The sequence below is a fragment of the Cyprinodon tularosa genome, unplaced genomic scaffold (assembly GCF_016077235.1).
Source record: "Cyprinodon tularosa strain WSP-4 unplaced genomic scaffold, ASM1607723v1 ctg56, whole genome shotgun sequence".
In the NCBI taxonomy this organism is placed as follows: domain Eukaryota; kingdom Metazoa; phylum Chordata; class Actinopteri; order Cyprinodontiformes; family Cyprinodontidae; genus Cyprinodon; species Cyprinodon tularosa.
This window is the reverse complement of record NW_024039296.1, coordinates 1904187-1930602: the sequence shown is the minus strand read 5'-3', so window position 1 is coordinate 1930602 and position 26416 is coordinate 1904187. Positions and strand designations below refer to the sequence as shown.

The window sequence follows — 26416 nt, the reverse complement described above, 5'->3', positions numbered from 1 at the left end:
ATAGCCCGGCATGCTGACTTAATGAGACAGAGGATGTATAATTTTCTTTGATTATATATATATATATATATATATATATATATATATATATATATATATATATATATATATATATATATATATATATATATATATATATATATATATATATAAATAAATGTATTAGGGATCACTCATAATCATTAGCATATATCATTTGTTTTATAATGGAAATAATACAATCTCATCAAACCTTAAAGGTATAGTGGAGGATGTTTGTTTCCGGGTGGATCATCAAAATAAGTGGTCCTCCTAATTGTCAATCATTCTAGTGAATGAAAATTCCCCATTTTCTCTTGACAATCTTCTTTTGGAAAGTCAGCTTGTGTGAGTGATGCAAACATTAACTTCTAAACAGAGCGTGCATGAGGAGAAATAGGCTTGTGCATGCTCTCACACGCGTTTAATAGGTGTTCCCTCTCAGGAGCAGGTACAGGGCTTTTTTAGAGTGGAGAGGGCGGGTCTTTTCGAAAATGAAAAAAATCCTGCACTATACCTTTAATTCGATCTAGTCATGATGGTTTACTGAAGGTAAAACATGGCATCAGAATGGGAGAAAAATGTACAGAAAAATTTAATTAACTTTGAAGGCAGCATAGTTGTTGCACCAGAACAGGCTGGACACAATACACAAAATAAGAATATATTTTTTTTATTAATCAGAGGGTTTTGCAGAGAAGCAGACTAACTAAAGCAGCAGAGGACAACACCAGGTTTACTAGCCATCTTTCCATTAAACTAAAATAGGAATTTTAAGCTAACTTTAAAAAGTTTGAAGAAAAAAAAAAGGAAATGCAAAGTTGCAGTGTTTCCATTCGGTTTGAATTAACCAAGCACTGAAAAGGCATCCTACATTGTCCTCATTAATACGTCGTCATTCATGCTGTAGTAAAAGGAAGTAGAGGCTGCAATCTAGAATGACCACATATGAGTCATGGAAGAAAGTTTTAATGAATGTATTGCTATCGGGGAAGTTCTTCTTGCGTTTACAAGTCTGTTAGTAACGGCAATGCTGCTTCCAGCCATGTCTACGTACATAATAGACACCCAGGAAGACGGCGACAACAGAAACAGTTCAGAGTGGATTTAAGAAAGTGTTTCCACCTCCTGTTTGAGCATCAACCATTTTTCACAAAGGCCACCTAAACTTTTTTTTTTGCAAATTTTTCATCAGGCTCTTCTGATGCAAGACCTAATGGGTCTCACTTTTAGCTGTGCCTTAAAAGATTAATTAGAACTGTGTACACAACTTGAAAGGAGGTTTTCATGCTGCCATACAGGCAGCGAATGGTATTTGGTTTTGTGTTGTATGAGCTTTTTTTTCTCAACATTATTTGGGTCCCATAGTAAAAGCTGAGCAGGTTTAAAAACACCACAACTTGTTGCTTCCTTTCTGGCCCTGTGCTCATCCTTTTACGATAAAAGTTATTTTATGCTAGATGCCCCCACAAGGCCTTATCTACTTATTAAGAAATCACATATGTATAATACAAAGCTTCCTGTTTTTTTTTACAGACTTCTCTTTTAAGTTTAGTACACTTAGTACACAAGTTACTTTACATAATCTCCCTTTGCTAACAAGTTGATGTAAATGTTTCAGATGAGCTAGTCAGATTCAGTTTTTGAAATGCTAGATTAAATCAGATGATTTTAAGTTTTTGTTTGTTGAGACAATAAACATTATCTAAAACTGTTTATCCATGTTTGAATAGGCGTTGGGTTTCTCTGTCCATACCATACTGGCTGGCGTCAAAGCATGTGAGAGGCGCTCCCAGTACTTCCACAAAGTAGCCCATACTCCTCAGGTGCTGATACATGTCCCTGAAGTTTGTGTGGACATGGTCACCATTCCTGGATTGACAAAAAATGCACACATCTTTAACCAGTTTTATCTACAGAAATAAACTTTTCATCCAAAATGTCAAAAGGGAGGAAACTTAAATGGATGCACACCAGTCCAGTGGGTCGTTTTTCATTCGTAGGTTGTCACGGGGAAAGTAGCCGGGTGGGTAGCGCAGATTGTGGTACTGATCCCACAGCACCCTCTTACTGCGCGGTGGGGTGGGCACTATCTTTACCTTGATGGGCAGTTTGACAGTGGAAGTAAGCTCCCCTCCAACTTCTGACTGTGAAAAAGAAATGCAACAAGAACACATGGGATAGATCCCGTTACATTTCTATGACTGAATCCCTTTAAATTATCCCTACTGGAGCTTTAAAACATATAGCAAATATAATGTACATAATAAATATGAAAGAGCACGATTAAATGTGGCACATATGAAAGGGCTACAGATGAGATAACAAAGATAAATCAGAAATGATTGAGAAATGTTCTAGTGCTAGTACATGCAATATTTGGACTTAATATAAAAATCTAACTAAGCGTATGTGCTTTGTTCCGACTCACATCATTCTCTGCAGGCGATGCGACTGTGACCATCACATGACCCTGAGCGATACCCTCCCAAGATGCAGCTTTCTTGGCCACAGAGATGGACACGGCTAGATAACCGGCCCACGGCCACAGCACAGGTGAGTATGAGACAGCAACGTCGATGTTGTCACCGTTCTGAGGCAAATATGGCTGCCAGATGGGCTGAAGAGAAATAAGCAACATTTACAGCGTCAGCCTAAAGGGAACATGTTTATGTAAAATGCAAAACCTTTACAGATCCAAGGCAGTCGTCCATTACTAAAAAGATTTATGTAAACATAACAGATTCAAGGTGCACAGAATGGCCCAACTTATACAAAAGGAAGTTAATCAAAAAAGTCCAAAAGAGTGGTTTATTAAATGCAATACTCATTCTATTAAAGGTTTATTATGCTATAAAAAACAAGCTGTATCCAAGGTATGAACTATGATAGGCTGCATTTTCATACAATATATAAACCAATCTAAGTATAAAGCTAAGCTAAAAAATAAGCTTAACTAAGATGAGATAAACTGGCAAAATATGTTCTGTCTTCCTTAAGGCACATTTAAACTTGAGAGATGTTCCAACCTAAAACCAAAGGACTTAAAATGATCTTGGCTTCTTCAGCTTCAATTGCACAAAGTTTTGGAGTGGATTTATGGGAAAATCAGACCGCGGTTATAGAGGTGTATCCATGGTACCAAATACAGTGTGTCAGAAAGATCTCCCTTCAGGTTAGCATCAGGACTCCAATTTTCACCCATGTCTTTAAAGAAAGTAATATGTGCACTGGTGAGGAAACTGAAACAGGAAGGGGCAAACCTTCAATACAAGAAAGTTTGAAACATCAAGTAATGATGCAGCAGCGTTTAAAGTTCCTTTCACACTATTTTCCAAACCTAAGTTGATGCAATGTTTAGACAGGACCCGTTATGTCACAGGAATCCTGGTTCCACAAATATTTGTAGAAGCGGTCTGCATCCCCAGGTGTTAGATCCAATGTACTTATGGGTATGAAGGGATCAGAAACTTGAACTCAGTGAATACTTTAGCAATATATTGTATCATCTAAACTAATTTGAGGTAAAATGTAAACTAATATGTGATAAAATAAGATATAAACTAAGACATACTAAACTTTTATACAAGATAAGCTCAGGTAAAGGCTGATAAAAGGAACGTGATTCCCTTTTATTTCTGCCTACCTTGTCGACGATCTTGCCCGTGACTCCCATGCCGTTGAGGATGGTCACGTTAACGATGGTGGGCATGCCTCCGTAGTAGATTGGCTGAGAGCAGTAAGGCCACATGTACGGACACTCTGTCAGGTCGATGTAGCTGGGAGAGAGGCTGGGAATAAAAGGAGAACACCTTGAAAAAATAAATCCAACCGGGCCTCTACTTTATCACACTTTTATGTGTCTTTGCTCAATTTCAAACATTACCATATCGATTTGACAGAAGGCAGAAATCATGCTATGAAATATTACTTGACATGAAAGATGAAACCTTCTGATCTTTTTGTTGAGGAAAAGTTTGTGTTTGATGATTATACATTTAGGTATTCATGTTGTAGACATTGTAACTGATCTATATACCGTATTTTCACGACCATAAGGCGCACCGTACTAAAAGGCGCAGTCTCAGTTATGTGTCCCATTTCTGTATTTAACACACACATAAGGCGCACCGGACTATAGGGCGCGTTTTTTATATACAGGTACAAGTCCTCTACTACCTTTAAATACCTCTACTGCGTATTTAAAAATACAGCGGGGGCAAAACTGAGTATGACTGTGCTTTATTCATGTATTTATTAAAAAGTATTAATCAAACCTGGCAGCTGGCCGTGAGACAGACACATCTCAGATGACACAGCGCTGTGATTACTCCTAAATTAACTTAAAATCCTGAAACCTGCCGACGGAATATGTTCGCTTTTATGGGTGCCTGCAGCTGAAATTATTTAGATGAAAAACACCTGCCATCCACCGCGTGAACCCGGAGGCTGCCCAGCCTAGAGGCTGCTGATGAAAGGATTTCTCCTGTCGGTGCACCGCTGGTATGTGGGGGTCTGAGCGCCTCCGACAGAAATAGATAATCTGGATGAACTGACTGCAATTATTAAGTTTTCAGGTGGACTTTCTCACTTAAAAACATATTAAAACTACTTTATTCCCACTGATCACAGCATATATAGCTGCAAGATTTAGATTATTTAGATGAAAAAACACCTGCCAGCCACCGCGGTATACGCGGAGGAGACCCGGCCCAGAGGCTGCTGTTGAATTAAGTTTTCAGGTAGAAAAATAGAGCGGGAGCAAAACTGAGTATGATTGTGCTTTATTCATGTATTTATTACAAAGTATTAATCAAACCCATCAAAGTCATCATCCTCTGTTTCTGAATATAACAGCTGCGCTAAATCAGACATGCCAGTTTCCCCTTCTTCTTCGCTGTCAGTCACTTTCCGTGCAGCGCAGCTCCTCAGAAATAATGCCGGCTTTTGCAAAAGCTTGTACAACAGAGCCAGCAGACACGTTAGTCCATCTACAATCCATCCTCAAACGGTGGCGTAACTTGCCCGGCGCTGCCTTCCGCTTATCCTGAAACTGTGGTCTCCGTGTGTCATCCATCGCTCCCACGCCGCTCGCAGCCTTACTTTGAACGGCCGCTTCACACTGATGTCGAGCGGTTGAAGCTCCTTTGTCAGACCTCCCGGGATAACGGCGAGCACAGTATCCATTTGATTCACCTTTTTTTTCACATCGGCTGTGAGATGGGCACGCAGCAATGGTGATGCGTGGAAAAAACCACCTGGTCTCCTCACATGGGCTACACCTCCCTCAGCTACGCATCCATCCAGCCTTTTCCATTTGCGTTAATATCATATGTCATCAGAGCGCTGTGTCTGTCTCGCTGTCAGCTCCCAGATCAGCTTCTCTGATTGGTTGATGCGGCTCGTCCAGCAGCAAAACTTCAATTTTTCCATCTCGAGCAGCAGCAGCGCGTTGGCAGATGCTTAAACGCTCCTGCTGTTCAAAACGCGCTGCGGGACCTTTTGCTGCACCTATACGCGCGTCAACCATTGACTTTGCATGTGAACTCGCTGCTTCTGCTGCACCTGCTGGGTCCGGTTCACACCGGTTGAACAGCGAGCACAGGGTTAATTTGTTTCCCCATGTTTTTCACATCAGCTGTGAGATGGGCACGCATGGAGTCACATATTAACAGCGATGGTGATGAGTGGAAAAAAAAACACCTGGTCTCCTTACATTCAGCCACTCTTTCATCATCTCCTCAATGAGGTGGTCTCAAAAGTCGCAGTTACAACACACATAGGGCGCACCGCACCATAGGGCGCACTGCACATTTTGAGGGGAAAAAAAGACGTTTAAGTGCGCCTTATAGTCGTGAAAATACGGTATTAATGTGAATTAAAGGGTTTTTCAACCTCCAGAGTAAGATCAGTGTTTCTGCTGCTACTTTCTATAAACCCAGATGAAAATTTGACTTCTGTTTGAAACAAATTTGACCTGTAAACATCAAACAGGTTCAATGTAAAGCTGCTTTGAGCATAAAGCTCACCAGACAGGACACTGAGTTAGTCGTTTTAGAATTACATCATCTTTGGGTGTGTATAGAAAAACATTTTTCAGACTCCTACAGCTTTTCTGTGACTATATTCTGTATTTTCATTCATCTAAACCCAAGCTATTACCTGGCCTGGGGTCTGTAGCTGTTAAGGATCTGGTAGGCTCGGATCAAGTCCAGTTTCCCGTGGCCCTGCTCAAACATGTTGACCCCGGGCAGCCTGCGTGCCGAGGCGATCAGAGCCTGCTTCATAGAGGCGGGGTTCACCAGCTCCCGGTTGAGGACGGTGCTGCGAGAGGAATAAGGACAAAGCAAGTGTCTAAAGTGTCTGTGATGTTCAACGCATTAATACATTCTGACTAACTGGCTCAGTTACGGTCGTGCAACAAGATAACTTTTCAACATGTTAAGATATATGTCCATGGACTGGGAATAACACCAAAAATGAATCAGCACCGTGCCTCTGCACATGGAGGATTACAACACTACAGATAACACCGTCAAGCTTAACGATCCTACAATACATCCATTAAAATTACACTGAGCTGCAGGTCTGCAAGAGAGACAGCTTTTTATTGCTCATCTTAAGGCACACTGGGAAGAGATTAACCTGCAGAAATAAACATTATAGAATAAGCAAAGGGGATCGGTTCTGGTAGCTTACTTTTCAAGGTCTAACATTAAAGGCTGAATGATTCGATCAGCTCTCTGAGGAAACATCCCTTGGTTAATTTTAAACACATTCAGTGGCACTTTTGATTTATTTGGAGTTTTGCATCAACATTCCAATAAGCTCCATTTTCTTATTCTACTTTGTTTTCTGGGACACAGAATCTCGTTACCTTGTATTTTGCTGACCAACCAGAACAAGAAGAGGGAACATTAATAAATTATACTGTAGTAAACTTGATCATAAAAAGGTTTCCCATTCCTTTACGTGCAGAAAATGGGAAAAAGTGTAATACTTCATTCAGGTTAAAGGTAATTTTCTGCCTAAGGCAGAGACTTTCAGGTATCAGGATGTGTTTGTTGTTTGTATCTGATTGCAGGACAGAGAGAGAGGTAGACAAACCAATCAGGACTCTGTAATCAAACTGTGTTTCCAGACATGAGCCCACTGAGAAGGTGAGAACTACTCAATGAGACTATACAGTGTTAATGTAATGGATAGAAATAGAAATTAATTGTCATTTAGGGAAAAATTAATTATATAAAACTTGTAGATTAAAGTTGTGTGGGAGAATAAAAGCCCCATGTTGAAATATCCTAGCTGCAGTTTACAAAACCCCTAAAAAAATAAATAAATAAAATAAAAATAAAAAAATAAGACCACCAAAGGAACCTTGTACATTTTCCTTTGATTGCATCCCGTCTAAATCACATCAAAACTATTCATGGAAGGAGGGAGGGGTTAATAAAGACAGATGTTCTTCCATGTCAGTCCACTGGAAACATCGTACTTGTTGTCTTCCTCTTCATCTAGGACCGAGTGGCGAAGGCAGCAGCCTTAGACTCCCAGACTTCCCTCTACTCAAGACACCCAATCCAGCTCTGCTGGCATTCCCAGGCTAGCCGAGACATATAGTCCCTCCAGCATGTTCTAGGTCGTCCTCTAGGCCTGCTACTGGTGGGACAAGCCTGGAACACTTCCTGAAGGGGGCATCCAGGAGGCATCAGAAAAAGATGTCTGAGCCGCCTCCATGGACTCCTTTCGATGTGGAGAAAAAGCGGCTCTACTCCTAGACTCCCAGATGACCGTGACCCTCATCCTAAATCTAAGAGCACACACACCCAGCAGAGAAAGCTCATTTCAGCAGCTCATATCCCGAATCTCGTTCTTTCAGTCATGATCCAGATTTCAGGACCATAGGTGAAGGTAGGACCGTAGACCGACCGGTAAATCAAGAGCTTTGCCTTTTTGCTCAGCTCTCTCTTCACCAAAACAGGTGCAGTGTCCGCATTAAGGCTGCCGCACTGATTTGTCTAACAATCGATTAATGAACAGGAAACCAAGATACTTAAACCCCTCCACTTTGGGTAGGAACTCTCCTTCAACCTGAAGGGGACAGGCCACCTATTTCCAGAACAATGGCCTCAGATTTGGAGGAGCGTTTCTCACCTCCTGGAAACATTTCCATCAAATATCTTTAATACATGTTTTTACTGGGTTGTTTTTATATTTGGCTATTGGTCTTAAATTCTGATAAGCTGATTAACAGCCTGAGTTTTAATGACGTTTAACTGTCAACTCGGTTCTGTATCGTCCTCCTTTTTTTTGCATTTTAAAGCTCAATTTACATCCTAGCTTTGATTCAGACGTAGAAAGAATCAGTAGTGAATATTTTTTGTTCCTTTTTCCTTAAGAGGTATTTCACAAGTATAAAACAAGACATCCTAAAGAAAACTAAGATTTTTGCAGGTAGATTAATCTAGTGTTACTATCTCACCTGGCCAAAAGTGTGACGGCACCTGCAACCACAGGAGAGGCCACGCTGGTCCCAGACAACGAGCGGCATCCCTCCTTCAACCCTGAGCCTCGAACTCCTGAACCGTAGGTTACGATATCAGGCTTTACTCTTCCATACCCCCCAGGCAGCTCCTGCACAAGGGTCAAAAAGAAGCAGAGCTTGTGATGAGGGCTGCATATCAGACTGAAAATGGTTTTAAATTAAAGCATAACTACAGAATGCAAAGCATATCAATTCTTTTTTCATGCATTTTTTTCATAGTAACAAAAAGATTGTCTGGTGGTCAACTAACTCCAACAGAGATTATTTGAAAAACTCATCTTAGAACCAACTTACCCAAGTCGTCATGCCTCTCGAAGAAAACCTTGCTATGTTGTCTTCAAAGTCTATCCCTCCAACTCCAATCACATCCATCTGGTCGGCTGGATTGTTCAGGGTGCTAAAAGTTATTGGGAAATTGTTTCAAATGGTTGTTAGGGACAATTTGTATTAATTTAACAACACAACATTGCTTCTGTTTATTGTGTAAATAAAGGATCTGCAGTGAATAAATTTGGTCCTAATATGGTCCAAAAATGTTAGTTCTAGTTTGGTGTAACCAAAAAGTCAACCTTTACTATCTTATCAGGACACTAAATAAGCAATAACCAGATCAAAATGGGATACCTTCAAAGGAGCAACATTTGAAAAGATAAAACGTACCCATACAGAGGTCCATCATTTCCGATGGCAGAGACCATGATGACTTTGTTGGCAGTCAGCTCCCAGACCTGTCGATATACAAAATTTTGGTTCAAATTGATATATAATGGTTAAACACCTGAAGAGTTTCTATTACCAGGGTTTTTCATCCCCACATTTGTTGAAAGTTAGGGGAATTTTTGTCATATTTCACAATGTTATTGTTAATGTTAATGTTTTCTCCCATGCAATTTCAGGCACATTTTAAACACGATAGCAAACGCTACGATCTCTATTGGTTTTGGTTTGGAATTTGGCTCAACTGTAGGAACACATGCTTTGAATTTTTTTATGAAGAATCTTTAGTTGGAGTAACACAAAACATCATCAGACAAAAGAAATCTTCCAAGTACTACTGTAAACATGCAAAAACATGGTTGTCCAATTTAACATTGCTTGGATTGCTTTAATACCAAAACTAATTAAAATAACTTCTGAAAGACATTTTTACCATAACTGTAAACATTTATTTTTCAAGAATTCTAGCTTTAACATTGTTTTTCACGTTCAAAAACAGAAACAAAACTTGTTTAAACTCAGCAGGGAGGGATGAACCTTAAAAAGCATCTGGTTCTACATGTTTTCATGAGCCTGGTTTGACCTGTTTGAAGTGACACTTAACCTACTTTGCTTCATTAAGTTGTGGTATTCATCAGCAACCATTCAAAGGTTCTGGTGGGAAAAAAACCCTTCGGGCTACACATAGTTGTACACTTTACCTTATCGACAAAGGGATGGTCCATGAAGTCAGGTCCACCAATACTGAGGTTCAAAACATCAATTTTCTTTAGGATGGCATAGTTGAAAGCATCCAGAAACCATGAGGTGTAGGAAACCTAGAATATAGAAATGGCACAAACTTTGGTTTCAGAGTGTAATGTTTTATTTTTATATGTGCAAAAAGACCAAAAAACTAAACGTATACAGTGACGGCTGAGCTGTGAATACCTGGTTGTTGGTGAACACTCTAAAGATGTGGAGCTCTGAGTCGGGGGCAAAGCCCTGACACTCCCTCATACTGGCTATAACTCCTGCTACAAACGTACCGTGACCCAGGCCTGAAAAACAAGAAAGGACGTCCGTCATTTTCAGGTCCAACAAGATCATAAGAGAATGCTCAACCAATTACACACGAACAAGCCTTTGTGTTTACAATTCAGATTATGCACAATTCAGTTTTTTACACTAAATAGACTTTAAATAAATTAAGATAACAGATAATAATAATAATAATAATAATAAGGGTTCCTACACATTTTTATTATACAAAAAAAATGTAGGGGGGTAAAAAAAAACCTACTAAAGAGGCAAAGAAGAAAAATTGGAAAGAGATGGAGTATTTGAAAAATAATGAAGACTGGAAACACACATCTGCCTCTATTCTCTCATTTTTTCCTTAACAAATATAAAATAAACAATCTGGACAATTAGAGATGCTGCAGTTGAAACAGGAATGATTGACAACAACAGTTAACAAGATTTCTACTGAAGACTTAGAAGGTTGCTCAACAATTTCATTTGGAAAAACTTCCCTGAACAGAAGTCAAAGGAGAACATATAGATTAAATTTTTTTTTAACCAAGTTGAAACAAAACAAAACTTTGTCTCAGCTCAGAGTTATGTCGAGGTAGAGGTGTTAAGATTGTATATAATCAGCTGTTAGATATTAAAGAACTATTTTAAATGTTGTGCAAAGCTACACCTACCAGAATAGGTTTAAAGTTACCATGAACTAGTTCATGAGTTTACAACCCAGTAATAACCCAGTGCAGGGCTAAGTATTATATGGGATTACCTTAACTCGTTCTACTCTCAGTTCTCAATCTTTACAATGTCTTCCAGCTCAGTGTAATTCATCCCATTTTAACGATATACCCAGCCCCCAGCCAAATTTTGAAAAATGCCACCAAAGTGGTGATCTTAAGAGACCTTAAGGCAGTGGTCTCCAACCCTGGTCCTCAAGATCTACTGTCCTACAGATTTTAGATGCATCCCTGCTTCAACACAGCTGAATCAAATGATTGATTACTTTTTCAAGCAATTCATTTGATTCAGCTGTGTTGAAGCAGGGATGCATCTAAAATCTGTAGGACAGTAGATCTTGAGGACCAGGGTTGGAGACCACTGCCTTAAGGGATTAGTGGAAACGTTTTCATAACAAGGGGAAGTGGCAGCTAGCTTAGCATAGGCTAGTCACACTGCTAACAAATATGAAATAAATCCAATCTTTTTTATAGCAGTGATAATGGATCATCTTGGTCTTTCCAAGCTTAAAAAAGGAAAAAAATATATATATATTACGCGACGTTCATATGTGGCAGTAAATAAGATACTTATCCAAAAGTTTTTAAAAAGTCCAGGTGCAAAGTTGAAGCTACTTCCAGGGATTCCATTAAATTTTCCTAACTTGGAAATGATTGCAAATTTCTGTGTTTCAGGGGTGAAAGGAACAGTTTGAAGTTAAGTACAGACTGGTTCAGATATTCCTAACTTTTAAAAACAGGACTGATCTAGCTCCATCAAACACTGCAGGCAGTTTGGTGGTTTTGGATTTCATTTGATCTTGATTTGTTTTTTTAATCATACAGTCCAACTGAGATAGTAAATGAGGGAAATAACTGATTTCTATGATAATATAACTTTATTACTTTAACCCAATGAAATAGATAAATCAAAAAAATTAGACAGAGCAAGATCAGCCAAAAAAATTTGGAGCGGCCAGATCCATAGTGAGAACAGAACCCTTACATAAAGCGTTCTTTCCACACCAGACAAACAAAAAAATACCTCAAAAACCCAAAACATTAATATTTCCTGTACAAACCAGGTTAAGTACAATCTCCATACCAAAATAAACACTAAAGCTTTTCTTATATTCATGTCTTTCTGTTTAAAGTTGATTAAAGGAATAGTACACCCAAAACATGATTAGCCTTCATTTTCTACTCACCCCCATGCTGAACAAAACTCTGAAGTACTTTTTTGATATCTCAAATGCATCTGGAGATCTGGGAGGCTTCTTGCTGTCTGCTGACATTCAAATAATGGAGGTCTATGGCGCCCGAGACAGAAAGGTCCATAAAAGTCCACAAAAACTTGTCAATATTCCTCCATACTGCTCGTCCAATGTAATCCAAGTGTCCTGAGTGGGTAGCATCCAGAATTTACTCGAAACGAAGTCATTTAGAATGTTTTTAGAGCCTAAACAGTAGTGTATAGGATTTCCTAATAGCGCCCCCATGCGCGCTCACGATTCTACGGAAGCCGGCAGACCAAACCAGCGCATTCAGCTCGGCAAAGAACTCATGCTCTTCCTCAACACTGAAGACCTCAGACATTTTTCTTTCGTTGTTTCTTTCTTTGCACAGGTAAACAGCACATTTCTTCTTCTACGCTTGCATTATCGGCAGACCAGACGCTGAATGCGCACTTTCTTCCGGTTTGGTCTGCCGGCTTCCGTAGAATCGTGAGCGTGCATGGGGGCGCTATTAGGAAATCCTATACACTACTGTTTATGCTCTAAAAACATTCTAAATGACTTCGTTTCGAGTAAATTCTGGATGCTACCCACTCAGGACACTTGGATTACATTGGACGAGCAGTATGGAGGAATATTGACACGTTTTTGTGGACTTTTATGGACCTTTCTGCCTCGGGCACCATAGACCTCCATTATTTGAATGTCAGCAGACAGCAAGAAGCCTCCCAGATCTCCAGATGCATTTGAGATATCAAAAAAGTACTCCAGAGTGTTGTTCAGCATGGAGGTGAGTAGAAAATGAAGGCTAATCATGTTTTGGGTGTACTATTCCTTTAAACGTTTGACTAAAAGGTGAATAAGTCATGACATCCGGACTTATCTTAAACATAGGGATTCTCCTTACCATCATCCAGAGTTTTTTCATTGGTCCAGTTTGTTCGTTCTTTTACATTTTTAAAATGTGGGTGCTTCTCACTCAGTCCCGTATCAAAAACCGCCACCTTCACACCAGAACCTGCACATCAGGAAGAGATTATGTTAGGAAGCATTGCTATGGTTTATATATATATTTTTTTTTTTAACCTTAGAAGTAGAAGTCACTTTCTTACCAGTGTGTCCCATCTGCCACAGAACATCTGCCTGGAGGATCTGAGCAACATGGCGGGGGATAGCACGAAGCAGCCTGCGGCTTGAGTGCCGACCGGTGGCGTGCCAAAAACCCGAGCCGAGTGACAGGCTGGTCCGCCTGAAGGGCCGAGACGACTGCCACGACTGCCATTTTTGGGAATCAGGTGTGCCGTTACAGGGTGCAGCAGGTTCAGGTGCTGTTAGGACAAAAGAAAAGCAAATAAAAAACAACAATAAGCACAGAATAGACAGAATACAATAACACTGAGCTCTGATCATTTAACTGTTTCAATCTCTAAATGGGATTAAGGTGATGCCTAAAACATAAGTCCACTTTTCTTAACTAGCTGGCATGTAGCCAGGTTCTTTACAAGTATTTTTAAAGCTGATGCCGATATAAATTACTTTGACACCAATCTAAGCGGTATGTGTTGCTGGTATTTTTGGCCATTTTTAGAGCTGATATAGTTTTTACTTTCTACATTTACACAATAAAAAATACACATTGATAAATATTACAGAAGTCTCAATTTATACAGAAATTAGCAAACAAAATATTAAAAATGGACACCTAATGGAGGGAGCCAGTGTGATCTGAATGCTATACGGAATCGGCCAAAGGCTGTTAGATCGAAAGGCTGAATTACTCTATGCTCCATGTACCTGGAGAAAAGTCTGGAGTGGCACTCTGCCACTTTTCCTGCTAAATATAACATTAAACCTCAGCAAAAATTCAATGTGTTAACAAATTAACAGCTTTTCCAATGAACAATAAATTTCTCAAATACAGAAATAATTGGATTTCACATAACGGTAAATAACCTTGATGAAAGCTGGAGAGGTTGATATTAAAATTAAATATACAGACAGCTGGATCGGGCCTCAAAGTACCTGAAGTAAAAGTCTACAAGTTTTAGATGTTTGATAAGTTTATGTTAAAACCCAGGCTAGACAAGAACTACCAATAAATGAAGGAGCGCTGAGGCAAGGAACATTTATGTCACATCCTGAAAGCTTAATATCAGAGAACTACTGTAATCAGCAATGCAGATAGCATGGAATGACTGAGCTGCGTGGGTCAGTTCTCAGCTCTGTACAGCAGTGTATTATTCAAACACTACCTCATTTCTCTTAGGGGAGATCCTCTCATCTCAATATAAAAGAAGACAGAACAGAGAGTGATGCTTCCATTGTGTATGCTGTATTGGACATTTTTGGTTGGGAAACCCAATTAATTTCAGTTACTGTCAGAGGATAAAAATTATTCTTCCCATTCTACATTTACATACTTTTAAGACCCGGTCAAGTTATGATCTTTAGTTGTTCCTTAACTAATCCTGTTAAAAAAAAAATGCATGCTGCAGCTGAAGTCTAAATTACACTTAACTTTGCTCATGTTTATAAAGTAGTCAGATCATTGAAGAAATGTGACAACAGTACAGTTCCACTTTAACATGGGAGTTTGATGACAGATTTAGGAAAACCCTTCACCACATGTATTTCTGAATGACAAAAATGTAAAAAAAAAAATGCAGTCAGGTATGTAAAGTTGCTGTAAAATTAACACTTAGACATGTTGGATTAGTTTGATGTTGACAATTTATAAAGTAAATTAAGTAAATACTTGGAAAGAAAAACAGGGTCCATCCTGTATAAACAACTTCTTTAGAGAGACACGTTGGTGGCCCTGTCATGCTGTGGGGATGCGTTTCTTTGGCAGGGACAGAGCTAGTCAGAGCTAAGTTGAGGCTAAAGGAGGTAATCATTAAAGAAAACTTTTAAAAGGCAATGAAAGACATACTTATAGAAAAAGCTTTCAGTAAGATGACTAACAGACAATCAAAGCTGTAATGGAATGGCTTTGATCAATACATATTCCTGTGTTACTGGTCAAAGTCCAAACTTAAAATTAACTAAGAATCTGAGCCAATAGTTAATATTTTTACTGAGGCTCTTCGTCCAGTTTGACTGAGATTGAGTTTTCTTTTATGCAAAGAATGGGATCAATTTTCAGTTTCTAGATAAACAAAGATGGCAGGGGCAGAAACCAAAACTTGCAGCTGTGATCTGTAGCGAAAAAGTACTTTCAAGTACTGATTCAGGTCAGCTTAATAAAGGTCGCTGCCACAATTCTAAGAATTTTGCCAGAAAACATTTTATAGCACTACGTTTTGATTTACACTTCACAATTATGCTTTACTTTCTCTTAGCGTTTTATACCAAATACAATGAAGTTTGTGGTCGAAAGATAAAAATCTGTAAAGATTCAATGGTTTATTAATACTTTTTAAAGATTCATCAATAGAAAAACAAACCTTCCGAAAAACACAAATGTGTTGAAATTAAGTTGATTTCTTTGTATTTTATAGACCAAAACAATTCTAAGAAATAAAAACAGGATTTCCATCATCCATCAGATCATTTCTCTGAGACATCCCCAGAGTTTTACCTTCTTACCTCTCTGGGTTGACACCTCTAAATTAATTTCAGCTCATTATAGCAGGTGTTAATGCAGCGGATTGAAGCTTTAACTGTAGCTGCACCTGGGACAAAAAAATGACTTTAAAGATGGCTGAACTAAACTGAAAGAGCTTAAAATCTACTGCAAACTTTTCTCCGGAAACACACCCCACTCATAGTGACACAGCATGTTTATAAGCACACTGAAGCCTTTCATCCAGTGCCAGGCTCAGGGCGTACCCCTCCAGCCCACTCTGACTCACTTAATCCCACCCAAATACAGCTAAAAGACATTCTGTGTCCTACTTCCCATTCCCCTTCAACACAACCGTAGACCCATCAGCACCCCCCAATCTGCCCTGCGCTTTACATCGAGATACACAATCCACTGCTGCAACACAAACAAAGACTCTCTGTGAAAAGCTGCAGCAGATCCGTCTACTGTATCCATTCAGAGTTTTAGATTTCTCAACACTGCCGTGCCAACCCTGAAAACAAAAACAGATCCTTATTCTTACACAATGACGTTCTAGTGTGCGACTCACAGGGAATGTATTTGAGGGATCGGAAAACTTTGCGTTGCGGAGTCACCCTCTTGATGTAAGGGTGGTTCTCTAGAGTCAGCAGGCTGCTGGATGAAGCCTGCCGGATGTGGATCAGTTCGAAGTCGCTGGGAAAGTCTGAGGCCGGGTTCTCTCTGGGAACAATGTGCCACTCGAGCTTTTTGTCTCCAGATCCACGCAAGGCACTGCTGATGTACAAGCTGCGGGCTTTGGCTGAGAAATACCCGGTAAAAGTGACGATGTACTCTGCAGAGACAGAAAGGAGAATATGTTACTGAGTTAAATAATCAATGCTGCAACAACATACTGCATAAAATGTAGTTTTGCATATTAGTAGCATTTCTTTGGGTACATGTATGGCTTCCCAAAAACATTACAAGGGTTGCACAGACTGCACCAACAACTTAAATAGTTAGAGGGAACTTAACACCTTTTCATTAGTGCTATCTAGGGTTGTCAAAAGTATCGATACTCAAAAAAGTATCGATACTGAAACGTTGTATCCGGATACATTACTCATTTTCAAAAGTATCGATACTGTGCCACCACCAGTGGCACCTAAAGTGCATCTAAAGTGCAGAATAGAGGACAATGCACTTTCTGAACACTGTGATTGAATAATTATGTGCACTTTTCGGTTTCAGACTTTTTTTGTAACAGGTGCAGCTGCTGAGAATTATTTTTGTTTTGCTGGCGTCATTGTTATGTGTGCAAAGCATAGCCAAGGAAGGAAAATTTAATTTTAATTTTATAAGTTTTTTATCAAGCTTGCTTAATATTGTGCACAGCATACAACCTCAAAATATTGTTCTTATTGTTTATTGTATTTATTTATTGTATTTTATTTATTAATGAAAATATTTCTGTTAAATTTTGGAGTCTTTGTTTTTTTCCTTGTGGTATCGAAAATGTTATCGAGTATCGAACATTTTCCTTAGTATCGGTATCAAGTTGAAAAGTTTAGTATCGTGACAACCCTAGTGCTATCCTGTTTCTTCAGGACTTTTCTATTTAAGAAGTCCTGAAATTCAAAAAGGCATCCTATAAAGGTTAAGTGGCAATGCATTGTTTCCCTTTTTTCCCCAAAAGAGATTTCATCTTTGTTTAGGTGACCAAAGCCCACATGTAATGGTTTAGTGAACTTCATGTTCACAAAGCCGTGTTCAAGACATGCCTTTGGAACTTTAGCAGTTGTTATAGACATGTCTGAAACCCATTCCAAATAAAATATTACATTTGATATAAAAAAGAAAAAAAAGAAAAAAAATGTACAACCGAAATCTTTGGGTTTGCATATCTAAAAACTGGTGCAAACATGTCTGTACGCGCAATGCAGATCATTAAAGGATTTACATTTCAAACCACTCTGCACCTTTTTTTTTATTGTCCCACAGTGGGGAAATTCACTCTCTGCATTTAAACCATCCCCTTGGGAAGCAATAGTCTGCCACTGTTGGCGCCCGGGGAGCAGTCTGGGGTTAAGGGTCTTGCTCAGGGACCCAGACTGTGTGGGACTTGAACTCAGAACTTCTGGGACCCAAGCGCAATGCTCTAACCACTAGGCCACCCCTCCTTTCTTTGCAGTTTAACATTAAGCGTGTGCAAACCTCTGTTTTTGTGTGTGTGTCTATGCCTTCATCGATATGCAGATCATCTTCTAATGACCAAACACAAAACGCAAATGCAAAATCTTTACAGGTGGGCAAAAATTAATGGGACTCAACAGTAAAAGAAAACTTTCTTCTGTATATTTCCTATTTTATAATAGTTATTTTCCTCATTTTATGTTTGCTCATAGCACTTTGAGTATGTAAAGTGCTCTATAACTATGATTTTTTATTATAATTAATATCTTTTAAATATATTAGCAGCCCTAGGTTATAGGGCTGCTCAGTGAAGTAGTGGGTAGCACTGCTGCCTTGTAGCGAGAAGGTTCCAGATTCGATCCCCGGCCCGGCTCTTTCTGCATGGAGTTTGCATGTTCTCCCTGTGCATGCGTGGGTTCTCTCTTCCTCCCACAGTTCAAAAACATGACTGTTAGGTTCATTGGCTTCTCTAAATTCTCCTCAGGTGTGCATGTGAATGGTTGTTAGTCCTGTTTGTCTCTATGTTGCTCTGCGATGGACTGGCGACCTGTCCTGGGTGTACCCCGCCTCTCAGCCGTAGACAGCTGCAGATAGGAACCACCCACTTAGGATAAGCGTGACATAAAACGGATGGAGGGGTGGATGGATCTTTTAAATACGTTTTATCGTTATTACTTCTAACCACATGGCTTGGAACCTCATTCTTATTTTACAACCACCCTCAGCTGCCAGTAGAACACGCAGTCTGTTCATATTAGGGGGCAATAATCAAACTGGTTTGCATGTCATAACATTTGTGCAGCAATCTTTATTGTTCACCAGCAACACGAGCAGTAATTCAATGTACAAAAAAAATTAAAAACAAATGGAGGAACTTATTTACCTCTGATTTGGAATCTTTGAAGATCAGACCCCCAGTGTTTTCAGCAAAAATATCATTCATTTAAAATCAAAGTATATTCTTTCCAACATCTAAAATAATCCAATATAAGCAACAAAGTTTTCTCGTCTTTCCCCATTTTAAGATTAGCTAAGGGAAAAATTCCATGTTTCCTGATTTCCATGTAGGCACAACTTGTTTGTTTTTGTTTTTTATTTCATGCTACTAAAATAAAAGATGACTTCATGTTAATCCCTTTTAAAATCATCTTCACCTAGAAAGCCTTTGTTGGTGGAAGGTGCTATAAATTACGTCATACAAAGATCAATAAAAACAGTTCCTTACCATTTTCTACCACCTCAGAAGAAAAGTCCAGTTTCAGGGTCAACTGGGAGCAGTTCGAACCAGAAGGTGAGGGGAGGGGCTCAAAGTTGGGAGGCTGATAGTTGGTTCTGGGGTTTGCTTCCTGTTCCGACTGCGTCCCCACCATTGGCAAGAGCCCTGCCAGCAGCGCCAGAAGCATGGTAGCCAGCAACGAGAACAGAACCATTTTGGTTCGTAAAGAAAGAAGCACAAACTGTTTTATCACATCAGAGGTCGAGGCGGAACATTTTCAGGTCCACAGCTCTAAATAGGAGTCCATTTTGCAAACAGCCAGGGCAGCTAGATGAATTTCTTTCTGCGTTTTCTCTCCATGGTGGCGGCCCAGAGCGGCGGCTCAGCGACAGGGCCAGAGAACGAAAGCCGTTGCCATGTTGGAAACCGGAGCAGTCAGAGGAAGAGGAGACGATGGATGAGAGGGCAGCGGCAGCACAGAGAGGGAAGGATGCTGGTGGCACTCAGAGATGCTTCTGGATTATTTTTATTGTTTTGTTGCTTTTTTATTTTTACTGTGAAGAGAAAAAAAATAGAACACAGAAGATTAACAAAATTTTTGTGATTCTTCACCTCCATTACACAAATAATAACATATCATAAAATTATTACTAATTACTAATTCTACTTTATTATGTCATATTATCAAAGACCACTGCAAATTATGTAAGCATATTAGTCAATAGGTGCTCTGTCAGCAGCATTTGCTGCCCAGAGAGTCTGCAGCTCACATTACCAAGCACCCAGCAGCAAACCCAGCAGACAGGGATGTCCCTGACACTAGTGTGCACAATACAACTAACAGGTCATCAGTGGACAAAGATTGAAATTAAGATAAGAAAGGACTGGAACACCAGAAACGAGAGATTAGATCAATAACGTTTTGTTGCTAGCTAGCATAAGTGGAGTGAGCATCACATACAGGAAGCGTACTCTCAGCTAAGGCTAGCTGACTTAGGAGGACATAACAGCTAATTGATAAATAGCTTTAGGAGTTAGCATTCACCCTTGATTCTCGCCACAGAGGAAGTTAGGAGGCTTTCAAGTGAAGAAATAGCTACACTTTTCTCTTCTCCATCCACTGTCTGTTTTAGAAACCAGGCATTATGCAACCTTGTTATCCAACTAATTGATTAATGTATTCATTATTTTTTCAATAAATCAATTAATAATAAGATAAGCAAAGGTTCCTTAAAGAAGATTTTAGTAAACCAGGTGAAACTAACACTTTTACACTTGAGTTCTAGATAGAGCATAGTGACAGACAAAAAAGTTTTTTTATCTTTAATGCAAAACATTTATATATATTTTTTATGATTTTGATATAATTACTGCTCTGGATGGGTCGCTCTGTCAGCTAAAGGCATGTTTTATATTTCAATAATCGATTAATCCAATTAATTGTTTCAGAACTAATTGAAATAAAACATGATAGATCCAGGGTTTCCTTCAAGGCTAATGGTGATTTTGTCACATTCATCAGAGATCGACTGATGATACCAATAACAAATATCTGCTGCCAATTTTTGTGGGCCGACTCTTGGAGGAGATATTGCTTTCTCTTCCTCTAATTATATGGTCAAAATAACACAATGAAAAAATTTTTTTTACACAAGTCTCAATTTATGAAAAAAAAAAAAAACATCTATTTACGCATGAAGTAAAAACATTAATAATGGAAAGGAAATGGAGGGACCAGCCACACTTGTCCTCCATTTGATCTCTGGACATGGCTGTTGCCACGTGTTCGTATCGGCGAATACCGATAGAAGAAACGGTAATATTGGCCAATAATATCTTCTTGTCGACGTACTGATCTACCCTTAATATTTACATGATGTGATTTTTAATCAATATTCATCAGTGGTATGGATATGGTAATGGGTGGACTTTAAGAACATTCTGGCGAGCTCAAAACATGTCAATACTTCACTGCAATCTAATGTAGCATTTAGAACCAATAAGCATATTCCAGATCACAATATCATAATAAAGCTCTACTTGCAATCAATAAAATGCTTTAATTTTAAATTTCAAATGTAGCTGCTTAAATTGACTTCAGTCTATTCCTGCTGGCTGTGTTTATAGTGATACTAAGCAAGTAAAAAATCTTTTAATTTCTTTTCAGATGTGCTTCCTGCATCTTAAAAACCCAGGCCACTAGCAGACACCTCTGACTCAGACTCCTGTGATGTTCTAATAAATGGTCCTATTCTCTATACTATTCCCCTTTACCTCTGCACACAAACAATGAGGGAAAATCTGGACACTTAGAGCCAAATAACTGGCTGAATGTTTTAAGGTAAGAACGGTTTGTTAATGTTATACCTACACTTGGCTCTGTTATCATTTCTTTTATTTTATTAAATAAGTGTATAATTCAACCTGTGGTTCATTTTGCATAGGTTTTAGTTTAGCTGTATTTTTAATAGAGAGGACATGTTTTGTGATTTGGCTCAGTATAAATAAGCTGATTGAAGATAAAACAATTATTTTGGTTTTATATCCATGAGTCAAATAAAGCTGAAACCTATAGAATTGTGCCTCCTGCCCATTTATAATGTTTTCATGCTATTTTTCTTTTGATATTTTTTTTTATCTAACATTGAACTTGAGTGAAGTAGAATGTCACACAGGTATATGTTGAAGTCTCTGTGGGGGTGGGTACAGTTGGGGGAAGCGTTCACCCTAATTGCTAAAGTAAACAGCACTAGTAGACAGTTTTGACTATGGGACTATTTGTTCGGCTGAGCCAAAAGGAAGGAAGGGAGGGAGGCGTTGAACGCTGAGAGAAATACAATGATGGGGTTTAAGAACCGCTCCTTAAATTCATTCCCACATGACAAGTTTGTACTGCTCTCTGGAAGCAACCTTTTAACTGAATAAAGCACATTTAAGTAAAAAAAAATATAAAAATCTAAAATAACCTATAAGAATATCCGCTTGACAAGTTGCATCAAAACAGCATCGATAGGCCAAACAAAACAGTGAATTTATAAAACACGAGAATCTGCACAGAATATTCAGAAACATTTGGATTGTCAGTAACATCCAGCAGCAGTATTGAAAGAACAAAAGAAAAAATCTGAATACAAAATGTATAACTGTGTGATTCCTCAATACAAACAAACACACACCTCGGTTAGCATGTAGAAAGAAAAAAAAAAGGGGCTTTTGACAGCCCAGTAATGCACACACAGAGTTCTCAATGAGCAGGATACAGGTTTAACAACCTAATCTTTATTCATGTAGAGCCTGTCAAAGTGTTTAGTGACCTTTATGCCTAAAAAAAAGCATCAGCCCTGCAAAGTCCTCTATTACTACTTTGTTTTTTTTTTCTATGCATTTTCCTCATTCTTAACACTTGTTTTCGGGCTAAACCTTCAAAAAAAAAAAAGCTGCTTGATGGCTGCATTGATTTCTTTCCTTCAACCAGACTATGTCCCTGAGTTGAGCGTGCAAAAACACACGTCTGACCTAAATCTGCAGAACTGAGCCTTTTGTAAAACTTCAACATAAAACAAAACAGAATCACACCGTAGAACATCCAGGACCTCTAATACTGTAAGTCTTGCGTCCAACCTGGTTGGGTGTGTTTGTGTAAAGGAGGAACAAAGAAAGCCGGTTCGAGCCCTCTTTATGCCTTCACTAAGCAGTTGACAAGAGACAATTTGGCTGAGCTTTTTTCATGTTTTAAACTGTAGATGGCACTGGAGATAAAATCTACAACTAGTAGCAGAAGTAGAATCCTAAGAAGTTCATTTCTAATACAACTTTACAAGTTTGGCATAAAAATAACTTTTAAGCCATAATAACTCCAAAAACATCAAAAAAGTAAACAATTTTCCATCTTAGTTTGCATTGAACCATGCATATAATCTTTAAAAATGATGTGCTTTCAAACCCTTGTTTCCATTAAAACAGAACTACTTGAGATCTTAACCAGGACCAAAAAATACTAGTTACATTATACTAGTAAATATATTGTAAAGCAAGAAAAAAGCTGTTTAACATTGTGGTGTACAACTGATGTAAATGACAAAAAATATTGGATGACCGAGGCTTATGTTCTGACACCAGGTTCCTCCAGCGATGACTCACCTCTTCTACAAAACCTGAAGAAATATCAGATCTAACCATCTGCTGCTGCAGTTTGTAGGCCTGGGCAATTACTTGCAAATTTGCAATATAATTTAAAGACATATTATGCAAGATTACTGAAAAATATCTTTAAAATAGCCTTTTTATTTCACCCTTTACAATTAAAACATTGTTTGATGAGCAGACCAACACGTCAGTAGTTCTGCACCGATGCAATTTACAAGCCTTTAGCCTGTTTTCGTTAAATTACTTTGGGTCAGAAGTTCCCATGCTGGTCGGCAGATGTGACATCAAGAGTGTCCAAGTTAAATAAGTCTGACCTAGCAAACAATCAAAGTGTATATTCAAGATGGATTTTGTGAATACTCAGAAGCAACCAGCATCCACTCAACTTGGACACCAATGACAACTCCATGTAAGGTAAAACAAAGTAAAAAAAAATAGTCAATACGAGCGCGAGCTACAAGGACAAACAGAAAAGCGCAAAATTTAATTTTCAAATTGCAAATGGTGGCCACATGGTCACATCACAATCAACTACAGTAAGACAATACATTTCTCCCTCTTAGGTGAGAGAAATGGACTTAAAGTCGGTTTGCGGCCACATAGAGGGAGAGAGAGTTGCAGCTGGTATGTGAATCCATGCATGACAGTAGAAAAATTAACTTTTTAATACAACGGTTACAGTCAAGTGCAAGGTCAAAACAGAAACCCTGGAGTAAAAAACGCACGTTTGTGCCTAGCGCACAAGGAAAATGAAAATAAAATATCACAATGTCAGTCGAAAATAATCGCATCTTTGGTTTTTGGCTAAATCATTAAGCGCTAGTTTTATATAATGGATGTTTAAGTTAGGATTTATATGCTACTTTTAGAGAGCTGTTTATAATGATGTTTAGCCAAAGAATCGATGACATCACTTGTAGAAAGCATAGACATGTATATCAGCTGTTTGATTGATTCAATAAAACCTGTTTGTCTTTTTCCATCAATCGGGCAACATATAGCACTTTAGAGAATATGAAATTAAACTTGAACTAAGTATTAACTCCACATACAAATCTGAATGTGTTGCTTTAGTTACATATATATAATAAAAGCATCTCCCTCTTTAAAAGCAAGTTTGATTCGTTAACAATAAAATAAAGAAGGTGCATAGATATTTCAAACTAGAGGTTTGGGATTTGACGTTAGATCAAGATGTGTTGCTGAACTCTCAAAGCAAATAGATTGTAATAACATATGCGGCAGATTTTGGCATAACTTATCAATTTTTATTCAACTTTGCAGTTATCTTTCAATTAATGTATTAACCCTTTATTTGATTAGGAGTTTTTTTTTTTTCAACACAGCCCACAAAAGCATTCGTTATCACAAGCATAATGGCTTTTTACACTCGGTGCAACTGACCTTCAATTCTCCCTTCCTCAGCTTAGTCCTAATAACACAGTAGATAAATCTTCAGGAATGCCCTTTAACAGAATGATAAAGATAGAGGTGATATAATTAAAAGCCCCTGGCTGCTATTTACCTAGAAGGACGAGGATCAATTAAGATTTCCGTCTGCAGAACAGGATCCTCCGGGCTGGCAGAGTCAACAATAGGACTACTGGTTAAAATTGAGGGCTGTAAAAACAATCCCACTGGTTAGGGCTGAGCAGTAAAACACAGGTTGGAACCATTTGTGTCAACATGACTGGAAACCTCATAAAACAAGCTAGGAAAGATTAAAAAGCAGAGAAAATGAACTAAAGATCAATTTGAAATATGTAACGCAAGTCTGTGAAAATAATTACAAAGTGTGGCAAAAAAAATAAATAAATAAATATGGGGGCTGTTGAGTCAGCTGTTTTGATTTATAGCAAAACCTTAAAACTGATAATGCAAATAAGAACAGTTAGAGAAAGCTTGCAGACCCTAATGAGCTGCTGCAGATGGTGTGGTGATAGTTGAAACAAATAAAAGCATTATTAAAATGACTCAAAAAAGTAATTAAATATATAGTATGATAAAAGATTTAATCAACCAGAGCATTTTGTCAATCATTATGTCCACAGAAATGCAAAGATCTACATTTTCAATTCATTTTTTTTCTTATGTCACTGTCTTTGTTAAAAACCCTGCCTTTGATGTTACCTTTTATTTGCTACAAATTAAACAACTGATCCTTCAATTGTGCAAAATCCCTGGGCCTTAACTACAGATGTGCAATGCTCTATACTCAAATTAATAACCAAAAATCAGCTTTATTCTAAGTCTACAGACCATACATAACTATAAACACATACCAAATATGTATAACTCAAAGCCAAATAAAGAGAACCAACAAAAAACAGCTGTTTAAACGACCGAAGCAGCATAACAAGGCACAAATCATTACACCTACGAAAAAAATACATGCCCGAGATGATTACTGATGTTATGGCCTGTAAATAGGGCGAAAATCTTCACATCGTCACTATGTTTGGCTTTGTAAACACATTTTTTCTGAAGCACATCTTATCACATGTAGGTCGTTAGCTGGTTAGCTTAGCTGTGTTTAGCAGCAGTTGGTTGGGGTTCGGGTGCTCTCCATACTCACCAAACACTCCAAACGTTATGGGGTTTACATTTATCTGAGCGTTTGTGAGGTTTAGCGTCCGTATAACGTGTTGTTTATATCCGCTTGTTGTCTGCTTCAACGTCCCTTGAACAAAAGCTGCTAAGAAACTTGACGGTTCAGCCGCAGAGTGCCTGGTCTGTGGGGGGCGCCATGTTTGACAAACAACTTCGAAAAAAGGAGAAAATGATAAAATCCACTATGTATGAAGATAAAGAAGGGTTTCTCTCATTTCTGGTATTAAACTCCAATTATATTTTAAACAATTTGTATATATCTACTAATCTCTTAAATATTAGATGATAATAGATTCGGGGGGATTTTCTCAAACCTGGCAACCCACTGGGCCTCAATTTGCTTCAGTCCAGTCTGTTGATGATGTCATTCCGCGTTTCTACCAGAAGAGAGCGCTGTTCATCATCAAATAATGCTCTAATCAATTTAGTGAATTTTATGCAAATTCAATTACGTACACACTTTTT

The 26416-nt window shown here is 38.5% G+C and overlaps 1 protein-coding gene across 2 annotated transcripts in view; it reads right to left on the bottom strand.

Moving 5' to 3' along the window:
• Window positions 1-26097, bottom strand: part of mbtps1 (membrane-bound transcription factor peptidase, site 1) — a 31621-nt gene extending 5524 nt beyond the window's left edge. Inside the window, exons 1-15 of one of the 2 annotated variants that reach the window (XM_038305554.1) lie at window positions 25917-26097; window positions 19205-19749; window positions 16343-16639; window positions 13352-13567; window positions 13147-13257; window positions 10211-10320; window positions 9982-10098; window positions 9224-9291; window positions 8858-8960; window positions 8501-8652; window positions 6181-6342; window positions 3665-3809; window positions 2450-2638; window positions 1993-2165; window positions 1775-1890 (exon numbers count right to left, since the gene is read on the bottom strand). In XM_038305554.1, the coding sequence (XP_038161482.1) occupies window positions 1775-1890; window positions 1993-2165; window positions 2450-2638; window positions 3665-3809; window positions 6181-6342; window positions 8501-8652; window positions 8858-8960; window positions 9224-9291; window positions 9982-10098; window positions 10211-10320; window positions 13147-13257; window positions 13352-13567; window positions 16343-16639; window positions 19205-19409 (2164 nt within the window). In that variant the 5' untranslated portion in view covers window positions 19410-19749; window positions 25917-26097. The remainder of the gene's footprint in view (window positions 1-1774; window positions 1891-1992; window positions 2166-2449; window positions 2639-3664; window positions 3810-6180; window positions 6343-8500; window positions 8653-8857; window positions 8961-9223; window positions 9292-9981; window positions 10099-10210; window positions 10321-13146; window positions 13258-13351; window positions 13568-16342; window positions 16640-19204; window positions 19750-25916) is intronic. The other variant, XM_038305556.1, reaches the window with a different exon arrangement.
• Between the last annotated feature and the right edge of the window lie 319 nt (window positions 26098-26416).